General features: G+C 41.5%; 1 protein-coding gene across 2 annotated transcripts in view; it reads right to left on the reverse strand.

Moving 5' to 3' along the window:
* Nucleotides 1-17,865, reverse strand: part of Ube2h (ubiquitin conjugating enzyme E2 H) — a 101,469-nt gene that overhangs the window by 14,026 nt on the left and 69,578 nt on the right. The window contains exons 4-5 of one of the 2 annotated variants that reach the window (XM_059257502.1): nucleotides 17,471-17,510; nucleotides 16,390-16,442 (exon numbers count right to left, since the gene is read on the reverse strand). The exons of the other annotated variant lie outside the window; for it this stretch is intronic. Of the exons in view, the coding sequence (XP_059113485.1) occupies nucleotides 16,390-16,442; nucleotides 17,471-17,510 (93 nt within the window). The remainder of the gene's footprint in view (nucleotides 1-16,389; nucleotides 16,443-17,470; nucleotides 17,511-17,865) is intronic. 2 annotated transcript variants of the gene reach the window in all.

Below are 17,865 nucleotides of genomic sequence, written 5' to 3' on the forward strand. Positions count from 1 at the left end.
TCTCTGTGAGTTCGAGGCCAGCTTGGTCTACAGAATGAGTTACAGGACAGGCACCAAAACTACAGAGAGAAACCCTGGCTCAAAAAAAACAACAAAAAAAATAAAGCAGTAATGTATGCTGATAACTACAAAATCTTTGTAATAGGTCCTTCATATTTCTAGTTTTATCAGATTTCTATAACTGCCCTGACAAAACGCCTCTGCCATGTCTCAGTCAAGCTGGACCTTAGACGGACGGACAGCATTCAGGACTCCAAATTCTCACCCCGACAGGCAGAAAAAGCTCCCTTAGAACAATCACCTCATTTCTCTTCAAGAGTGAGCTCTAATGCTATAAAACATGTGCCCAGCATACCTAAAATTAACTTTGTAAAAACCCATCCCCTTATCATCAAGGGAGTGGGCTCACCGAACACCCTTGCCCTTGGAGTCTGTGGAGGTTAGAATGAGAATTGTGGGATGACTCATCCCTAACAGGCTGAGGGCCAGCCAGCCCAAACCAGTAAAAAAGATACTTTCTGAGAGCTAGCCTGGGTCTGCCTGAGGGCCTTAGCCCAGCATGCCCAAGGGCCTGGACTCCATGCCTAGCACAAACAGGACCAAACAGAGCAGCACATACTTCTGACTGACTACTCTGGGCAGTCACAGCCACAGTCACGACTCCCTTTTCTGTAATTCAGTAAGGAGCAGGCTTAAAGAGGAGGGGAAAAAAAAATCATTCACAACTAGACAGGGAAAGAAAGATTTGGGGGGTCTTACTTACTTTTCTATTGCTTACAGCCAAAGCAACTTAGAAAGGAAAGTATTTAATTGGTACTTGCTTACATTTTCACAGGGTGAGTCTGTTACCATCATGCAGTGGGCATGGCCTGAAACAATAGCTGAGAGATCACTCAAGAGCCACCTAACTCACCCCCTTTCTTGTCTGCAGGGGGGAGGGAGGCAGAGGGGGAGACTGGGCCTGACAGGGACTCACCTCCTCCAACAGGGCCACACCTTCCAATCCTTCCTAAACATCCCACCAGCTGGGAACCAGACATTCAAATATACATGCCTCTAGGGGTCATTCTCTGTGGCAGGGTCCTGTGCTGTTGTTCCCTTTGGGGGAATGGGGCCAAGCAGGCGCAGAGTCAATGACACAGACTCTGGGAGAATGTCGAAACAACAAGCTCAGTTTATTCGGGAAGAGGCAAGCCTTTTATTTTTTTTGTTTTTTTTGAGACAGGGTTTCTCTGTGTAGCTTTGCGTCTTTCCTGGATCTCACTCTGTAGACCAGACTGGCCCCGAACTCAGAGATCTGCCTGGCTCTGCCTCCCAAGTGCTGGGATTAAAGGCGTGTGCCACCACCGCCCGGCTCCATGGCAAAGTAACTAATGGCCACACCATGCCTGGCCATTAGTTACTTTGTTAGGAAAGAGTTTATCTGTATGATAGGTGTACTTGAGTACATGCACTGTTTTTTATAAAGAAACATTTAGTTGGGGTGGCTTACATTTTCAGAGGTTTAGTCCGTTATCATCATGGTACAACAATGGTGGCACAAGACATGGTGCTAGAGTAGGAGCTGAGTGTCTACATCTTGACTTGCAGGCAAAAGGAAGTGAACTATCTCACTGGGTGTGGCTTGGGTATGAGAGCTCAAAGCCTGCCCCTACAGTGACACACTTCCTCCAACAAGGCCACACCCACCCCAACAAGGCCTCTGCCGCCATCATCATCATCATCATCATCATCGGTGAAGACAGGGTCTCACTTGTCTTGGCTGTTCTCGAATTCACTACATGGACCAGGCTTGGACTCAAACTCAGAGATCCACCTGTCTCTGCTTCCCTAGTGCTTGGATTAAAGGAGTGCACACCATGCCTGGCCATTAGTTACTTTGTTAGAAAAGAGTTTATTTGTATGATAGGTGTACTTGAGTACATGCACTGTTATATGAACACCGGGATTAGGTCTTCATGGTTGTACAGCAAGAAGTCTTCTCTAGGCCTGCATTAGTTATGTCTGCACAGATTAAGTCCACTACCTCAAATACCAACCTAAAGGAGCAAGATTTATTGGCACATCGCATGGCTGCTTGGCCCCGTGGACTTTTGGATAGAACACAGAGGTTCTTGTTGGTCAGAACAGACAGCAAGTAAGAGACCAGGTACTGAGTATAAGTGTCAAACACATGCCTCCAGTGACCCCCTCCCTCCAGCTAGATCCACCTCCTAAAGTTTCTACCACCTCCCAAAATAGCACTACCAGGTGGGGGCCAACTGTTCAACACATGAGCCTGCTGGAGACATTTCATACTCAAACCACAATACCTATGCACCTAAACAACCAGACAACCCTATACTGCATATAACTTGCACAGTTACGGGTGAGAAAAACTTGATAAGGGGGCTATAAAAGGTAGCAGACACCTTTCGAATAAAATTTTAGTAAAGTTAATCAGAAATATTCCTAGGTAGACTGACTTTTAAAAAATGAGATTAAAAGTAACATTCTCTAAAATAAATGCTGCTGGAGCAAGGAAGCCCCTGAATCTCTGCTGGCCTAGAGTAGTCAAGAGGTAACTGGAGCAGCTTACCACAGACCTCCTATAGCATGTGTGGCACACACTAACATACTGCAAATGTAAATGCATCACATCTAGACCAGTTCATGTTTCACAACTTAACTGCTAAACGATGAATTCAAGAATGTATTAAAATTAGCTGGGTTTAGTGACCCAAGCCTGTACACTCAGGAGGAAGAGGCAGGAGGACTTCAAGTTCAAGGCCAGCCTGTGTTACACAGTGAGATCCAGTCTCAAAATAAAGAGCAAAAAACTCCAGAGACACAGCTATGGGTGGGGTGGGAGAGGGGGGAGGAAAGAGGGGGGGGGGAGGAGGAGGAGAAAGAGAGAGAGACTTAAGTCTATGTGTCGATGAAATGCAAGATCTGCTCTCACTCATGTTTGTTGTGAAATCTCTTTTAACAGAATGTTTATGCAGCTAAAATCTAAACAGAGAAGTTAGCAGGAATTAAGAATTAAGTCACATACTTGAACTTTAAACATACATGATGTGTTTAGTGAATTTCACTTAGTGCTTTGGCTTTCCAGTATTTTAAGTTTAAACCAGGTAGTTCTGTTCTCTGTGGGAAAGAGCAACAAAAAAGATGTAGCACCCTAAAACCCAGAGAACACTAACATGTTCCACTAAGTACAATCTGAACATAAGAACCAATTGTATGAATGGATGCAAATTATTTATTTACTTACATATTTATTGTGATATTGGAGATCGAACCCAGGGCTTTGTACATGATAGTAAGTGCTTTTCACTGAGAAACATTTCCAGTATATGGACCACGGTAAAAGCATTCTAGGTTGGAAATGGTAATGCATTCCTTTAATCTCAGTACTTGTGAGGCAGAGGCAGGTGGATGTCTGAGTCTGAGTCCACAATGATTTATGAAGTGAGCTCTAGGCCAGCCAAGGCTACATAGTGAGCCTCTGTGACAAGATAAAATAGGGGCTAGAGGGATGGCTCAGTGGTTAAGAGCACTGGTTGCTCTTCTCAAGGACCTGGGTTTGATTCCCAGCACCTACGTGGTGGCTCACAACTGTCTGTACCTCCAGTTTCTGGGGAATCTGATGTCCTCTTCTGGCCTCAGAGGGCACTAGGCAAGCATGTGGTGCAAAGACATACATGTAGGCAAAATATTCATCCAAATAAAATAAAAATAAATCTTAAAAATAAAGCTATCTAAACCCACATATAAAATTCTTCCCCATTAACTGCTTAATAGTTCCTTCCCCAATGTATATAAACTGAGGATGATCTAAAGAAAATGCATACTTCTACATATCTCAGATGAGCAGCTCTTGAAGACACCGCTCATCACCTAGTCAATCTCAAAACACTTCTCACCTTACTTGGGTGGTTTTAGGTCACTGTAGTTCAAACCCTGTCTCGAAAAACCAAAAATAAATAAATAAATAAAAAATAAAACACCACACCACCAGACAAAGGACTGATCTCCAAAGTATATAAAGAACTCAAAAAACTAGACATCAAAATAATGAACAATCCAATTAAAAAATGGGCTAAAGAGCTAAACAGAGAATTCTCGAAAGAAGAATCACAAATGGCTGAAAGACATTTAAGGAAACGCTCAAAATCCTTAATCATCAGAGAAATGTAAATCAAAATGACTCTGAGATACCACCTTACACCTGTCAGAATGTCTATGATCAAAAACACTAATGACAGTCAATGTTGGAGAGAATGTGGAGCAAAGGGAACACTCCTCCACTGTTGGTGGGAGTGCAAACTTGTACAACCACTGTTATACAATCAGTATGGTGGTTTCTCAGAAAATTAGGAATCGAGCTACCTCAAAGACCCAGACATACCACTCTTGGGCATATACCCAAGGAATGTTCAATCATACTACAAAGATACATGCTCAACTATGTTCATAGCAGCACTATTCGTAATAGCCAGAACCTGGAAACAACCTAGATGCCCGTCAACTGAAGAATGGATTAAGAAAATGTGGTACATATACACAATGGAGTACTACTCAGCAGTAAAAAACAATGACAGCATGAAATTTGCAGGAAAATGGATGGAACTAGAAAATACCATCCTGAGTGAGGTAACCCAAACCCAGAAGGACAAACATGGTATGTACTCACTCATAAGTGGATACTAGATATAAAGCAAAGAACAATCAGACTGCAACCCACAGAACCAGGGAGGCTATATTGCAGGGGGGGCCCTAGGATGACTGTGGCTTATAATAAGTTTTGGTTTTACTCAATCACTGGGCAAGCTTCTGTGAAACATTTCACTATCACTATTAGGATAAGAATTTATACTGTATCAAGCTGATAATAGAAAAACAACAACAAGCCGGGGGTTGGTGGCGCACGCCTTTAATCCCAGCACTCAAGAGGCAGAGCCAGGCAGATCTCTGTGAGTTCAAGGCCAGCCTGGGCTACCAAGTGAGTGCCAGGAAAAGGCGCAAAGCTACACAGAGAAACCCTGTCTCGAAAAACCAAAAAAAAAAAAAGAAAAAAAAAAAAGAAAAAAAAAAAAAGAAAAACAACAACAACACCCCAAAACCCAACTCTCCCCGCAAAAAAAAAAAGGGTATAACTTCATGTAATTACAAGCTAAGACTCCATGTGTAAGAAATCTACCTGTAAGAAAGATTTTTACCTATGCATCATAAACACAAAGAAAAAACAAATCAGGTGTTGTAGAATATTATTTCAAAGTGTGTTACTTTTGTTTATGTTGCGTTTGTTTAACTCTGTGAAGCTGTGTTACTGTGCCTGTCTAAAACACCTGATGGACTAATAAAGAACTGAATGGCCAACAGCAAGGCAGGAGAAAGGATAGGTGGGGCAGGCAGAGAGAATATATAGAAGGAGAAATCTGGGAGGAAAGAGAAAAGAAAGAAGAAGCCAGAGAACAAGGAAGACTCTAGGGGCCAGCCACCCAGCTACACAGCAAATCACGGAGTAAGAATAAGATTTACAAAAGTAAGGGAATGGAAAAGCCCAGAGGCAAAAGGTAGATGGGATAAATTAAAGTTAAGAAAAGCTGGCTAGTAACAAGCCAAGCTAAGACCGGGCATTTATAAGTAAGAATAAGCCTCCGTGTGTGATTTATTTGGGAGCTGGGTGGCGGGCCCCAAAAGAGCAAAAACAACAAACGACAAGCAGGGTTTCTTGTCTACATATTTAAGAACTAAAGGTGGCCCTATAACTATAGCCCCAAGATCATCTTTGTGAGTCCTTTCTTGGCTGGCTCACGATCCACAATCCAAAGCCTGTTTACTACATGGTCTAGAACTTGCCCCAAGTGAATGGGGCATCTCTAATCCACTAAATTCTTCAATCCAAGAACAACTCTTCGCATTTTCCTAAATAACTACTTCCTGAGCCACATACAAATATGACTTCTGAAGAGTTCCAAGTCCATAAAGAAGGCTGGTCACGGAGCCAGCTAAATCCTGTCAAAGCCAACAAATCTAAACCTCAGCATATGTCTACCTTGTGTGTAACAGGTGCCACTCCTCTCATGTTCTGACAAGAAGCTGCTCTACTTGGCCTCTGTCTAGAAGACTCAGAATGACATCCAGCTTTGAAGTAATGAGTCTACATATACCGATACAACACTGAGTTTCTGTGCTTCAATTAGTCATAAAGATACACAAAGGAAGGCATGGTCGCGTACACCTTCTCTGTAAGCTTGAGGGCAGCCTGGTCTACAAAGTGAGTTCCAGGACCCTGTCACAAAAAAACAAAAATAAATAAATAAATAAAGCATAAAGCAAGCCTTACACAAACCTGTCAGTGTAGCTACACTAAAACATCTACAAACAGCTGGGCATGGTGGCACATATGTGCCACCAAGCACTTGGGAGGCAGGAGGATTGCTGTACCAGAGGCCAGCCTGGGCTTCATAACCACCTAAAACAAAAACAGAATCTAGAAAGAACACACTGGAGTGACAAAGCATTATTAGTTTTCTTCAGGCAACGTTTTGCTATGTAAATCAGACTCGCCTGGAACTCGAAATCTTTCTGCCCTGGCTACCCAACTGTTAGGATTACAAATTTGGTCTACCAACACAGCCCATAGAAGGGTTTTCATGGTTTTGCTTTTTTCAGTACAGGGCATCAAATCTAGGGCCTTATGCATAACTAGCAGAAGGCTCTACCACTGAGCTCTATACCTCAGCAAACCATAATAAACATAATTACCTTTAGCCAAAATATGAATTTGGAAAGTGTTTGAAAAGAAGATAATTATTTAGTTCTATCCGTCCCGTCCTTCCATGACTGATAAAACTAACTGTTTCTCTTGCCTAGCCTCCAAGTTCCTGACATTCCTTTAGCCACAGCCAATCTTATTTATCTATTACTAATGTCCGGATGAATCTAGGGAAGTAATAGCCAATATGCTGACTTTTAGCTTCAATAAAAGCTTGCCTACTGGTTAACAATCCTAAGGGTAAGAACTGTAAATTGTCCAATTCTATAAGAAAGTAGTCTTTCACCTCACTTGTCCACAATTTGATCCATAATATAACTTACCAGCTAGATCAGTACAATGAAAGGTGCAGGGGTCAAACTTACCTAAGACTAAAGCTGTACTACAGTTAAAGAGTCTCAGGCCCAGGAGTGTGGACTGATAAGGCAAGTACAAAAAACAGTATTTTGAAGAAAACTTACAAACTAAGAAATAGAAGGTGTGGGGAATTTAAAGAAAATGGACGCTAAAGGGAGTGCCACTATTAGGAGGAGTGGCCTTGCTGGAGTAGGTGTGGTCTTGTTTAGAGGAAGTATGTCATTGTGAAGGCAAGCTTTGAGGTCTCATACATGTTCAAGCCATGGCCAGTGAGATAGACCACTTCACTGTTGCCTGCAAATCAATATGTAGGGACACATGGCTACTTTTTCAGTACCATGTCTGCCTCCACATCACCATGATGATGATAATGGACTGAACCTCTGAAACTGTAAGCCACCCAATTAAATGTTTTCCTTTACAAGAGTTGTCATGGTCACAGTGTCTCTTCACAGCAATAGAAACCCTAAGACAGAAGCGGAGCTTTAAAAGTATACATGACTACAGGGAACTCAGCATGGCTCAATGGCTAAGGGCACTCACTGCTTATGCAGTGACTAGAGTTCAGTTCCCAATATCTACATTGGGTAGCTCACAGCTTCTTGTAATTCCAGCTCTCTGACCCTCTCTTTTGGCCTCTTTGGATACATATATGCACATGTGGTGTTTGTATATATGAAGACACAAGAATACCCATAAACAAGAATAAATCTTTAGGGGCTGGAGAGATGGCTTAGTGGTTAAGAGCACTGACTGCTCTTCCAGAGGACCCTGGTTCAATTCCCAGCACCCACATGGCAGCTCACAACTGTCTGTAACTCCAGTTCCTGAGATCCAATACCCATGGCAAAACACCAATGTACGTGAAATAAAATTAAATAAATTTAAAAAATATATTAAAAAAAGAATAAATCTTTAAAAAAATTTTTTAAAAACTATCCATGGCTTAATGAACTTTCCTCATCAATTTTTTGTAAAGATTTACTTATTATTCTATTTATATATGTGTTTATGTCTGTGTGAATGGATGGTGCCTGTATGGTGCTCAGAGGCCAGAAGGAGTCACAAATCCTGCCTTAGTTGGGATTTCCATGTCTAGAATAAAACACCATGACCAAAAAGCAATTTGGGATGGAAGAGACTGTATTTCAGTTTACATATCTCAATCATAGTCCGTCATGAAGGGAAGCCAGGGCAATAATTCCAGGATGAAGAAGATACCATGAGGAACACTTCTTGGCTACTAGTGGCTTGCTCAGTGTGCTTTCTGGTTTTTTTAGACGTATTTATTTATTATGTATATATGTTCTGCCTGCATGTATGCCTGCATGACAGAAGAGGGCACCAGATCTCATTACAGATGGTAGTGAGCCACCATGTGGTTGCTGGGAATTGAACTCAGGACCTCTAAAAGAGCAGTCTGTGCTCTTAACCTCTGAGCCATCTCTCCAGCCCCAGTGTGCTTTCTTATAGTATCCAGAGCCACCAATCCAGATGTGGCACCACCCTCAGTGGGCTGGGCCTTCCTTTATCAGTCATTTTTTACTTTTACTTCCCCAAGACAGGGTTTCTCTGTGTAGCCCTGGCTGTCCTGGAACTCACTATGTATACCAGGCTGTCCTCAAACTCACAGAGAGATCTGTCTGCCTCTGCCTCCCAAGTGCTAGGATTAAAGGTATGTTCCACTATGCCAAGCTCTACATCAATCATTAACCTGCAAGGGGTTGGGTTGGCAGGGCGGTGGCGCACACCTTTAATCCTAGCACTCAGGAGGCAGAGACAGACAGATCTCTGAGTTTGAGGCCAGCCTGGTCTACAGAGAGAGTTCCAGGATAACTAGGGCTACACAGAAACACTGACACAACAACAACAACAACAACAACAACAACAACAACAACAAAACTACAGGCTAATGTCATAGAAGCATTTTCTTGATTAAGGTTCTCAGATGACTCTAGCTAATGTCAAGTTGATCCCTGGCCCACTCCCAACACAGATTCTCGGAGGTGGGCTTATAAGGTAGGTTGTGAGGTACCTGATATGGATACTGGAAACAAACTCTGGAAGAACTGGAAAAACACCAAGTGAGCTTAACTGGTAAGCCATCCCTCTCCAGACCCTCCACCTATCTATCTATCTATCTATCTATCTATCTATCTATCTATCTATCTATCTATCTATCTATCTAATGTGCATTGGTGTTTTGCCATGGGTGTTGGGTCCCTTGGAACTGAAATTACAGACAGTTTTGAGCTGCCATGTGGGTGCTGGGAATTGAACTCAGGTCCTCTGGAAAAACAGTCCCTGATCTTAACCTCTGAGTCGTCTCTCCAGCCCCCCTCCACCAATTCTTAAATTTCATTTGTCTTTGACCCTGAAATCCAGAAGCCCTTAGTTGCAGTTTAAGTTTCTCAGTGCTTTTATCATGGCTGTCTTGCAAGAACAGGAAGGGATGTAAGATGCTATTGTGCTATAAGCCAGAGCAAATCAATTTGCCATCTGCTATTTTCTCTTAATGTCATTAGGAGCACATCAGATAACTACTAGATAAATGCTAGATAGAGAATTTCATATTGATGACATCATCTTTACAGAAGTAACCACATTACCCACTATAATGAATTCTCTGGCAATATTAAGTAATATAAAATTACTTGTTGATTAAATTATGATCATTCCAATTTGGAACTTCTGAACCAACAAGCTTTGTGTGTGCTCAGCAAAGAGACAATACGATGAGAACAGAAGCCATGTGCCAGTCATATAGGCCACCAGCAATCAGCTTTATTTGGCAAAGGGGATGAAGGACTAAATTTAATGCTAGCACGAACAGTGCTTAATATTATGCTATGGCAAGTGCAGATCTGAAACTTCAGCTGAAACGGCTCTTCTAAACACACTTGTGCCCATTGTACAGCACATGCCCCAGCACACTGAACAGCAGGAAACCTTACCGCCAGCTTCTCCCTGCCTCTCTCCAGGTACTCAGAAGTAGGTGATATAGTGCTGTTACAAGTTTTTGGGGCCAGGTTAAGTCTTTTGCTTTTCAGTTGCATACTTACATTAACAGGGCATCTTTCTCTAATTATTTAGTCTTATATTAGAAAAAAATTTTGGAGCTAAGATTTTCTTTTTCTTTTTTTGTTTTTTTTTCAGACGGGGTTCGCTGTGTAGCATTGGCTGTCCTGGAACTCACTCTATAGACCAGGCTAGCCCAAACTCAGAGAGATCCACCTGCATGCACCCCTCCGCTTCCCAAGTGCTGGGATTAAAGGTGTGTGCCACCACTGCCCAGCCGAACCCTACCAAACTAATGCCCTCTTAAGAATTACTGCAGGAAATGGAGTGTCTCAGGACTCACCAATTATATACTAACCTTCAATGTGAGAGGCTTTAGCAGTCTGCAACAAAAGTTCAGTTCTCAAAATCAGATAAATCTTAAAAAACTCCCACAAAAACCTTCATGGGCATTTGAACCAACTCGACCAATACCTGACCCATGTTGAATTTTCTAGAGAAATACTCTATGTTTAGAGCTGAATGTCAAAGCAATCTTCACACACTCATTTTACCTTTGACTACTATCTGCAAGTATTTGTTTTCCTGCACTTACCTGTAATGTCAGAATGGCCATGTTCATGTCATGGAACACTTAGAAAAAATGCAACTGTGTCTGTGGAAATGTACTTTCAATTCTCTTTGACCTTATTAAATGCTTTACAAGAGAATACAAGAACATACACTAACATTTTGTAGGTGTGACTGTCAGTCACACTGGCTTCTACTTTGACTTCTTTTCTGACAGTCTCACAGTTTCTGACAGGATTTTTAAGATGGTGCGGCAACTTTGCAAAGAGAAATGAAAGCACATGACCACATCAAGATTTGTACATCAAGGCTGGAGAGATGGCTCAGTGGGCAGAGTACGGACTGCTCTTCCTCAGAACCTAGGTTCTGTTCCCAGCACCCACAGGGTGCCTCACAAGTGTCTGTTAACTCCAGTTCCAGGAGGTCTAACACCTTCTGGCCTCTGCAGACACTGTACACACACACAGTGCAGACACATACATGTAGGTCAAACACCCATACACATAACATAAATAAATTTCAACTTTTTAAAGAATTTGTACACCAATAGTTACCAAAGCACTACTCAAGTGCCCATCATCTGATAAACACATCAATAAAATGTGTTAACAACAGAATAATATTCAGTCGTGAAAAGAAGATTCTGATACATGCTATTGACTGGGGTGAGCCTTCTAAGACCATGCAAACTGCAAACAGCCACCACCAAAGGGCACATAGTTGATAAAGAATGTTCAGAGCAAATAAACCTAGAAATATAGAAAGTAGACTGGTGGTTCTCTAGGGCTGGTGTGTGTGTGTGTGTGTGTGTGTGTGTGTGTGTGTGTACAGCTAACAAACATCTTTCTTTTGGGGCTGGTGGATAGTGGTGAGCTTGCACACAGCTGGTAAACAAAAACATTCAGTGTGTGACTCATATGAATTACAGTGAATAAATCTGCTAAAAACTTTTGGAGACATGAGGTCCTTGAGAATCGGCAAACTTTTCCTAGAAAGGTTTTCTGGACAGAGTTCGTGAAATTCAATCTAACTTACTTGAATGTAACTGGAACAAAGCTGTAACATTTTGCTAGGTACATTTCTAAAATGTGAATGCAGTTTAAGAAAAAACATTACGTCAAATAGTTCAGGCAGCTTGACAGAAATGTATTGTTCGTCTATCTAAACACACATGTTTATACACATACACACACACACACACACACACACACACACACACACACACACGTGTGCACATGTGCAAACACACACACAGTCACCCCTGGAGTGTGTGTGCTCTGGTTGTCTTGTCTTTTTAGTTTAACAAATGGTTGAAACTTACTGTACAGCAGACACTGTTCTAGGAGCACAGGTGTAAACATACCAAGACAAGGCCCTCCTCTATTATTTAGCTTCTTACAACTGTGGACAATGACCCCATATGGAGGGAGAGAATGAAAAAAAGTAAATATTTTGGAAAAAGTTAAACATTTTAGAAAATGCAGCAACCAAAATTAATTCAAAATCAAACACAGAAGGAATGCAAAGGCCTCAGCAGCACTGCCTGGGCTGCACTGTGAACTCACTGCAGCCCTGCTTCTGAACACACATGTGTGCTTTGCGGTGCATGTGCTGCCATGCTATACATGCCAATGAATGCTGCCCGATACACCTGAGCTCAGACCCGAGACTGCAGTGTGTTGAGAACTGTGATGTTTTTACTGTGCAAGTTTTCTGCTCGTATATAAATAATGGTTTAAGTACAAAAAAACAAATACTTTTGATATTTATACCATTTCTCCTCTGCATATAAGTATCAAGTTAGAAGTTCTAACATCTTTTTAAATGTTCCCACACAGATCTGTTATCTTGTATTATATATTAATCAAGGTGACTGTTACTGGCTTTTTTTTTTTTTTTATTACTCTTTACTTTTTTGGGGGGGCCTGCCACCCAGCTCCCAAATAAAATCACACATGGAGGCTTATTCTTAATTATAAATGCCTGCCCTTGGCTTGGCTTGTTTCTAGCTAGCTTTTCTTAACTAAAATTAGCCCATCTACCTTTTGCCTTGGGGCTTTTCTCTTTCTCTATTACCGTATACCTTTTCCTTCTTCTTACTGCGAGTCTGCCTGTGTAGCTGTGTAGTAGGTGGCTGGCCCTTGAAGTCTTCCTCCTTCCTCTTTTGTTCCTTGACCTTTCTTCCTTCTTTTTTCCTCCCAGACATCTCCTATTTATCCTCTCTGTCTGCCAACCCCGCTTATCCTTTCTCCTCCCTCACTATTGGCCATTCAGCTCTTTATTAGACCATCAGGTGTTTTAGGCAAAGAATCATGGCTGCACAGAGTTAAACAAATGCAATATAAAGGAATGCAACACATCTTTGCATCATTAAACAAATGTTCCACAGCATAAATACATGAAACACATTTTAAAATAGTATTCTACAATGGGTGGCCTTCAGTATTGACATCCAAGATGCTTTATACTTGGTAGTATCAAATATTCAGTCAATATTTAATTCTTTAAAAATACACAAATTCATCACCCTCTATTAGCATGCAAGTTTGCTTTCATTTTTAACAGTAAAATCATATGCATGCCAAAGAATTGTTTTGTTTTGTTTTTTATTTTGTTTTCTCGAGACAGGGTTTCTTTGTCCAGGACAGCTTAGGAGCCTGTCCTGGAACTCACTCTATAGACTAGGCTGACCTCGAACTCAGAAGATCCACCTGCCTCTGCCTGCCTTTGCCTCCCGAGTGCTGGAATTAAAGTGCACCACCGCTGCCCAGCTCAAAGAATTGTTCTAAAATATGGTTTGTTACCAGTAGATGTTTAATTTGTGTATTTGTTGTATATGCTTATATATCTATGGTCACACAAAAAAAATGTCTGGGGCTAGGGGCTGGAGAGACAGCTAGTAGTTAAGACAGTGGCTGCTCTTGCCGAGGCCCTGGGCTTGATTCAGCACCAACGTGGCTGCTTAAAGTCATCTGATCCTTCTGGCCACCATAGGCTCTGAGCATGCAAGTGGTACACATACACACACAGGCAGAACTCCCTTAAACATAAAAAATAAGTTTTAGAATTTTTAGAAGTTTCTCTTTTAATCCTAATACTCGGGAGGCAGAGGCAGGAAGATTTCTGTGAGTTCGAGGCCAGCCTGGTCTACACAGCAAGTTCCAACACAGTCAGGGCTGCTACATAGAGTAACCCTGTCTTGGAAAACAAACAAACAACAAAACCAAAATAACAACAATAAAAACAGTTTCTCTTGAGCTAAAAGGGGTTGCAAATGCACAAAATTTATGAAGTCCTACTCTACCGGAGCTTACAATAAACACAAAACAAGATGTTATAGGATAGGCTGGCTGGGAAAGGAGGCATCTCTGAGAAAGTAATGCTTGAGACTGAGAAAAGGGACAGCCACATAAAGATAAGGAGACAGACTTCCAGAGGAACTACTTCTGAAATGAGTGAACTATGTGCTGCTGGCAACTACCCATCCTCAGTGATCTCATCAACTAACCAGTCTGAGAAAGGCGGCTTTCAGGCTGTGGGTAGACCAACAGTGGAAAAAGCTCTCCAGCATTGTCTGTTAAATTTCTTTTCTATTTTGAGATTACAATATAATTACATCATTTCTCCTTTCCTGTTCCTCGCTCCAACTTCTCCCATATACCCATCCTTGTCTTCGCACAAGTCTTTTTCATTTGTCTAATTTTTTGGGAAAAGGTCTCTTGACTGGGCTAATTCAACCTTAAGAGATCCTTCTGCCTCTGCCTCTCAAGCTCTGGGATTAAAAGTGTGACCGCCACTCCAGGCTCTCCTCACGGTCTTTAGGAAACCATCTCTGGACAATGCAGCTTCCCTCCTTTTCTTGTGTCTTCAACAACTCTTATCTATTAGGCCTTCTTGCAACCCTTTTTTAGTGAGAGACATTGTGTTAAAAGTCTTAGGACTCGGGCTGGAGAGATGGCTCAGAGGTTAAGAGCACTGGCTGCTCTTCCAGAGGTCCTGAGTTCAATTCCCAGCAACCACATGGTGACTCACAACCATCTATAATGAGATCTGATGCCCTCTTCTGGCATTCAGGCATACGTGCAGGGAGAACACTGTATATGTAATAAATAAATAAGTCTTTAAAAAAAAAAAAAAAAAAAAAAAAAAAAGTCTTAGGACTTAAAGACAAATCAGACACACACCTAACAGTCCCTAAATAGACAACAATCTAGTAGAGCAAAAATAGGTACATAGGAACACACACACACACACACAACCAATACCAAGTCAAGGGGGGATGGATGAGAGAGCTGTAAGATGAATTCAGAGATCACTAACAGCAGAAACAGTGCAGGAAAAGCTCATGTGGTAGGAACATCAGAAAAGGGAGTGTCTAATTATGACTGTGGATCTGGACTTGTAGGTAAAAATATTTTGCTTTAGTATCACTGATTGACTTTAAATAGACTTTTAATTATTGTCAGCTCCCCAAGCAGGTCTCAAGTCCAAGGACCAAAAGCTTGCTATTCCTCATACCTCTGCAATATTCAACATGCACGGTATTCTCAAGAGCTGACTCAGTCATTTGTTGACTTGTTACAATGGATGAGTCTCCACTTTCAGAACTCAAGGATGCCTAAGAGATCCCTGGAATGCCCACCAGAGCATGTTTCAGAACCCATAAAAAAACTGTTTGTATATGTATTTGTGTTTATATACATAATAATGTTGCACCTTTAATTCAGAATCTTATAAATTGTACTATTTTTTTTTTAATTTTCCAGCCAGCAGGCTAGCAATGTCCTCAGATTTCTTCCTGCCTCAGCTTCCTGAGTGCTGCTCGAGTTACGGGTGTGGGCTACCACACCTGGCCCACAGAAATTTTGTTTTAAAGATTAAAAAATGTGTTTAAAATTATCTCTATTTGTTGGGGGTGAGTAGGTACATTCACATGAATGCAGGTACCTGAGGCAGAGTCATCAGATCTCCCGGAACTGAAAAGTTACAGGCAACTGCAGCCTGACATGGGTACAGGAAACTGAACTCTGGTCCTAATCATTCTTTTTTTCCCCCCTTTTTTCTTTTTGGTTTTTCAAGACAGGGTTTCACTATGTAAACCTGGCTGTCCTGGAACTCTCGCTTTGTAGACCAGGCTGGTCTTGAACTCACAGAGATCTGCCTGCCTCTGCCTTCCGAGTGCTGGGACTAAAGGCGTGCGCCACCACCGCCCGGCTTTGTTAACCATTCTTGAGCCATCTCTTCAGCCCTTCATTAACTTGTTTGTTTGCACTTCAGACTGTTTCTCTTTCCATTTCCATTTCCATAGTGTGCACGTGTTCTTTCTACTTTAGTCACTGACGCAGGGTCTCTCAAACAAACCAGAGGCCCCTGATCTGGCTAGTCTCACTGAATTTCCCAAGTCTCTGACTTGAGAGGCTGCCCCATGCCCGCCTGGCACTCTCACCAGTCCTGGGGATTCCGATTCCAGCCTCATGTTTGTGCAACAAGCACTTTTAACCACTGAGCCATCTCCCTAGCCATGCCCATTTTTTCTATTGAGCAAACCTTCCCACTCAACCCCTCAAAATTCTTTCCCATTCCCAACACAACATATTAACCACAGAAGAAAAAAAGCCAAACAACATTCTTTTGAGGCAATGTCTCAGTATCTCCAAAAAATATTCCATGGCCAAACTCACCATAGAGAGCTGTCCAAGTTTGATTAATTACATCTAGACACACAGTTCCTGACCTGAAACAGATGGAAAAAAAATAGCACTTTTAAAAAATTAGAAATCTAGTTGCATGTTTCCGGCAGCTAATTTTATAAAAAACACTTTGTAACATCCTTTAAGATGCAGTTGGGAGTAAAGAAGATGAGAAGCACAGGTATTTACAAGCTCTTTTGCGCCTTGTTTACATCCAACAAGGAACAAGACCAACCATATGAAGAAGAAAACACCTAAAGCAACAAGTGTTGAGAATTAACCCAGGGAACAAGGGTAGATCCACCTTGTGATTCCCTGAGGACAGAATTTCACTATACAGTCAAGGGTGTGCATATTCTCGTAAAGTCTCGTAAAGGTAGCAGAGAGCCTGACATTATTGCACTACAGATTAGATAAAAGTATTACATCCTACTAAATTCCTGAATCTACTTTCCTGGGGTTACCTCAGAGAACATCCTGTCGTTAGGATGGTGGATACATAAGGCATTAAAGATTAGGGGCACAATGTAGACATGTAACCTACTCATACTAGGTTCATAAAAATTTCCTATGCAGTTGTTGAAACAGCAAAAACTGAAGTTGGACAAAGAAAAGTATAGTCCAAATAACCAGCACTGGAAGGACAAGATGGGCTATGATGGAATCATTTAAAAACAGTCATTAAGAAATATATAATTAAGATAAACGATCATCATTCACATTTGTCAAATATCTTAAGGGCTGAAAACAGTAAATCCATATGCTGACAATGGGTCTTCAAGTTGGGTCTACACTTAAGAATGGAGATGTGGGTTATTCCAGCTGGATCCCAGTCATGAAAATGGAAAAATGTAACAGTACAATCAATAATTGTGCTGGAACCTCAATGACTTAGATGATCCCATCCCTAGGACTCTACAGTCCAAGTGACCATTCATACAGTGCTGCCTTCCAGTAACACCCAAATGATAACTGAGGGTTCTTTTACAACAGGGAAAGAGAGATGACCTCTAATTAATCAAGAACAGCTGCTGCGAAATTCAAATTTAAACATTTTTAAATAGTTACTTACGCTTCATCAATGTTGGGGTGGAAAATTTTATTCATGAATCCTGCAAAAAGAGATGTTCATTAGCAGCACAAAGGATGCAGAGAACAATGAACTTTAACTTGTCAGTACTGGAGACCATATAGGATTGGAAAAGGTGGCAATACTCAAAGCGTTACTTTCAACCTTAGGTCTTCGGCTACTCACCCCAACTAACTAAAGCGCAGGAGTCCTATGACAAGCAAACAAACTTTGGGACCATGCAGCTTTCTGTATAAGAAAATATTAAAAGCAATTGTCTCCTGAATTATGAAGCACTTGCCAAAAGAGAATATTATGTAATACTAAATGATTTATAACTCGTGCCACAATGAAAGCTAAGAAACGTTCACAGCAGCTGAACTGTTCGAGCTTTACTG

The sequence above is a fragment of the Peromyscus eremicus genome, chromosome 3 (assembly GCF_949786415.1).
Source record: "Peromyscus eremicus chromosome 3, PerEre_H2_v1, whole genome shotgun sequence".
Classification (NCBI taxonomy): Eukaryota; Metazoa; Chordata; class Mammalia; order Rodentia; family Cricetidae; genus Peromyscus; species Peromyscus eremicus.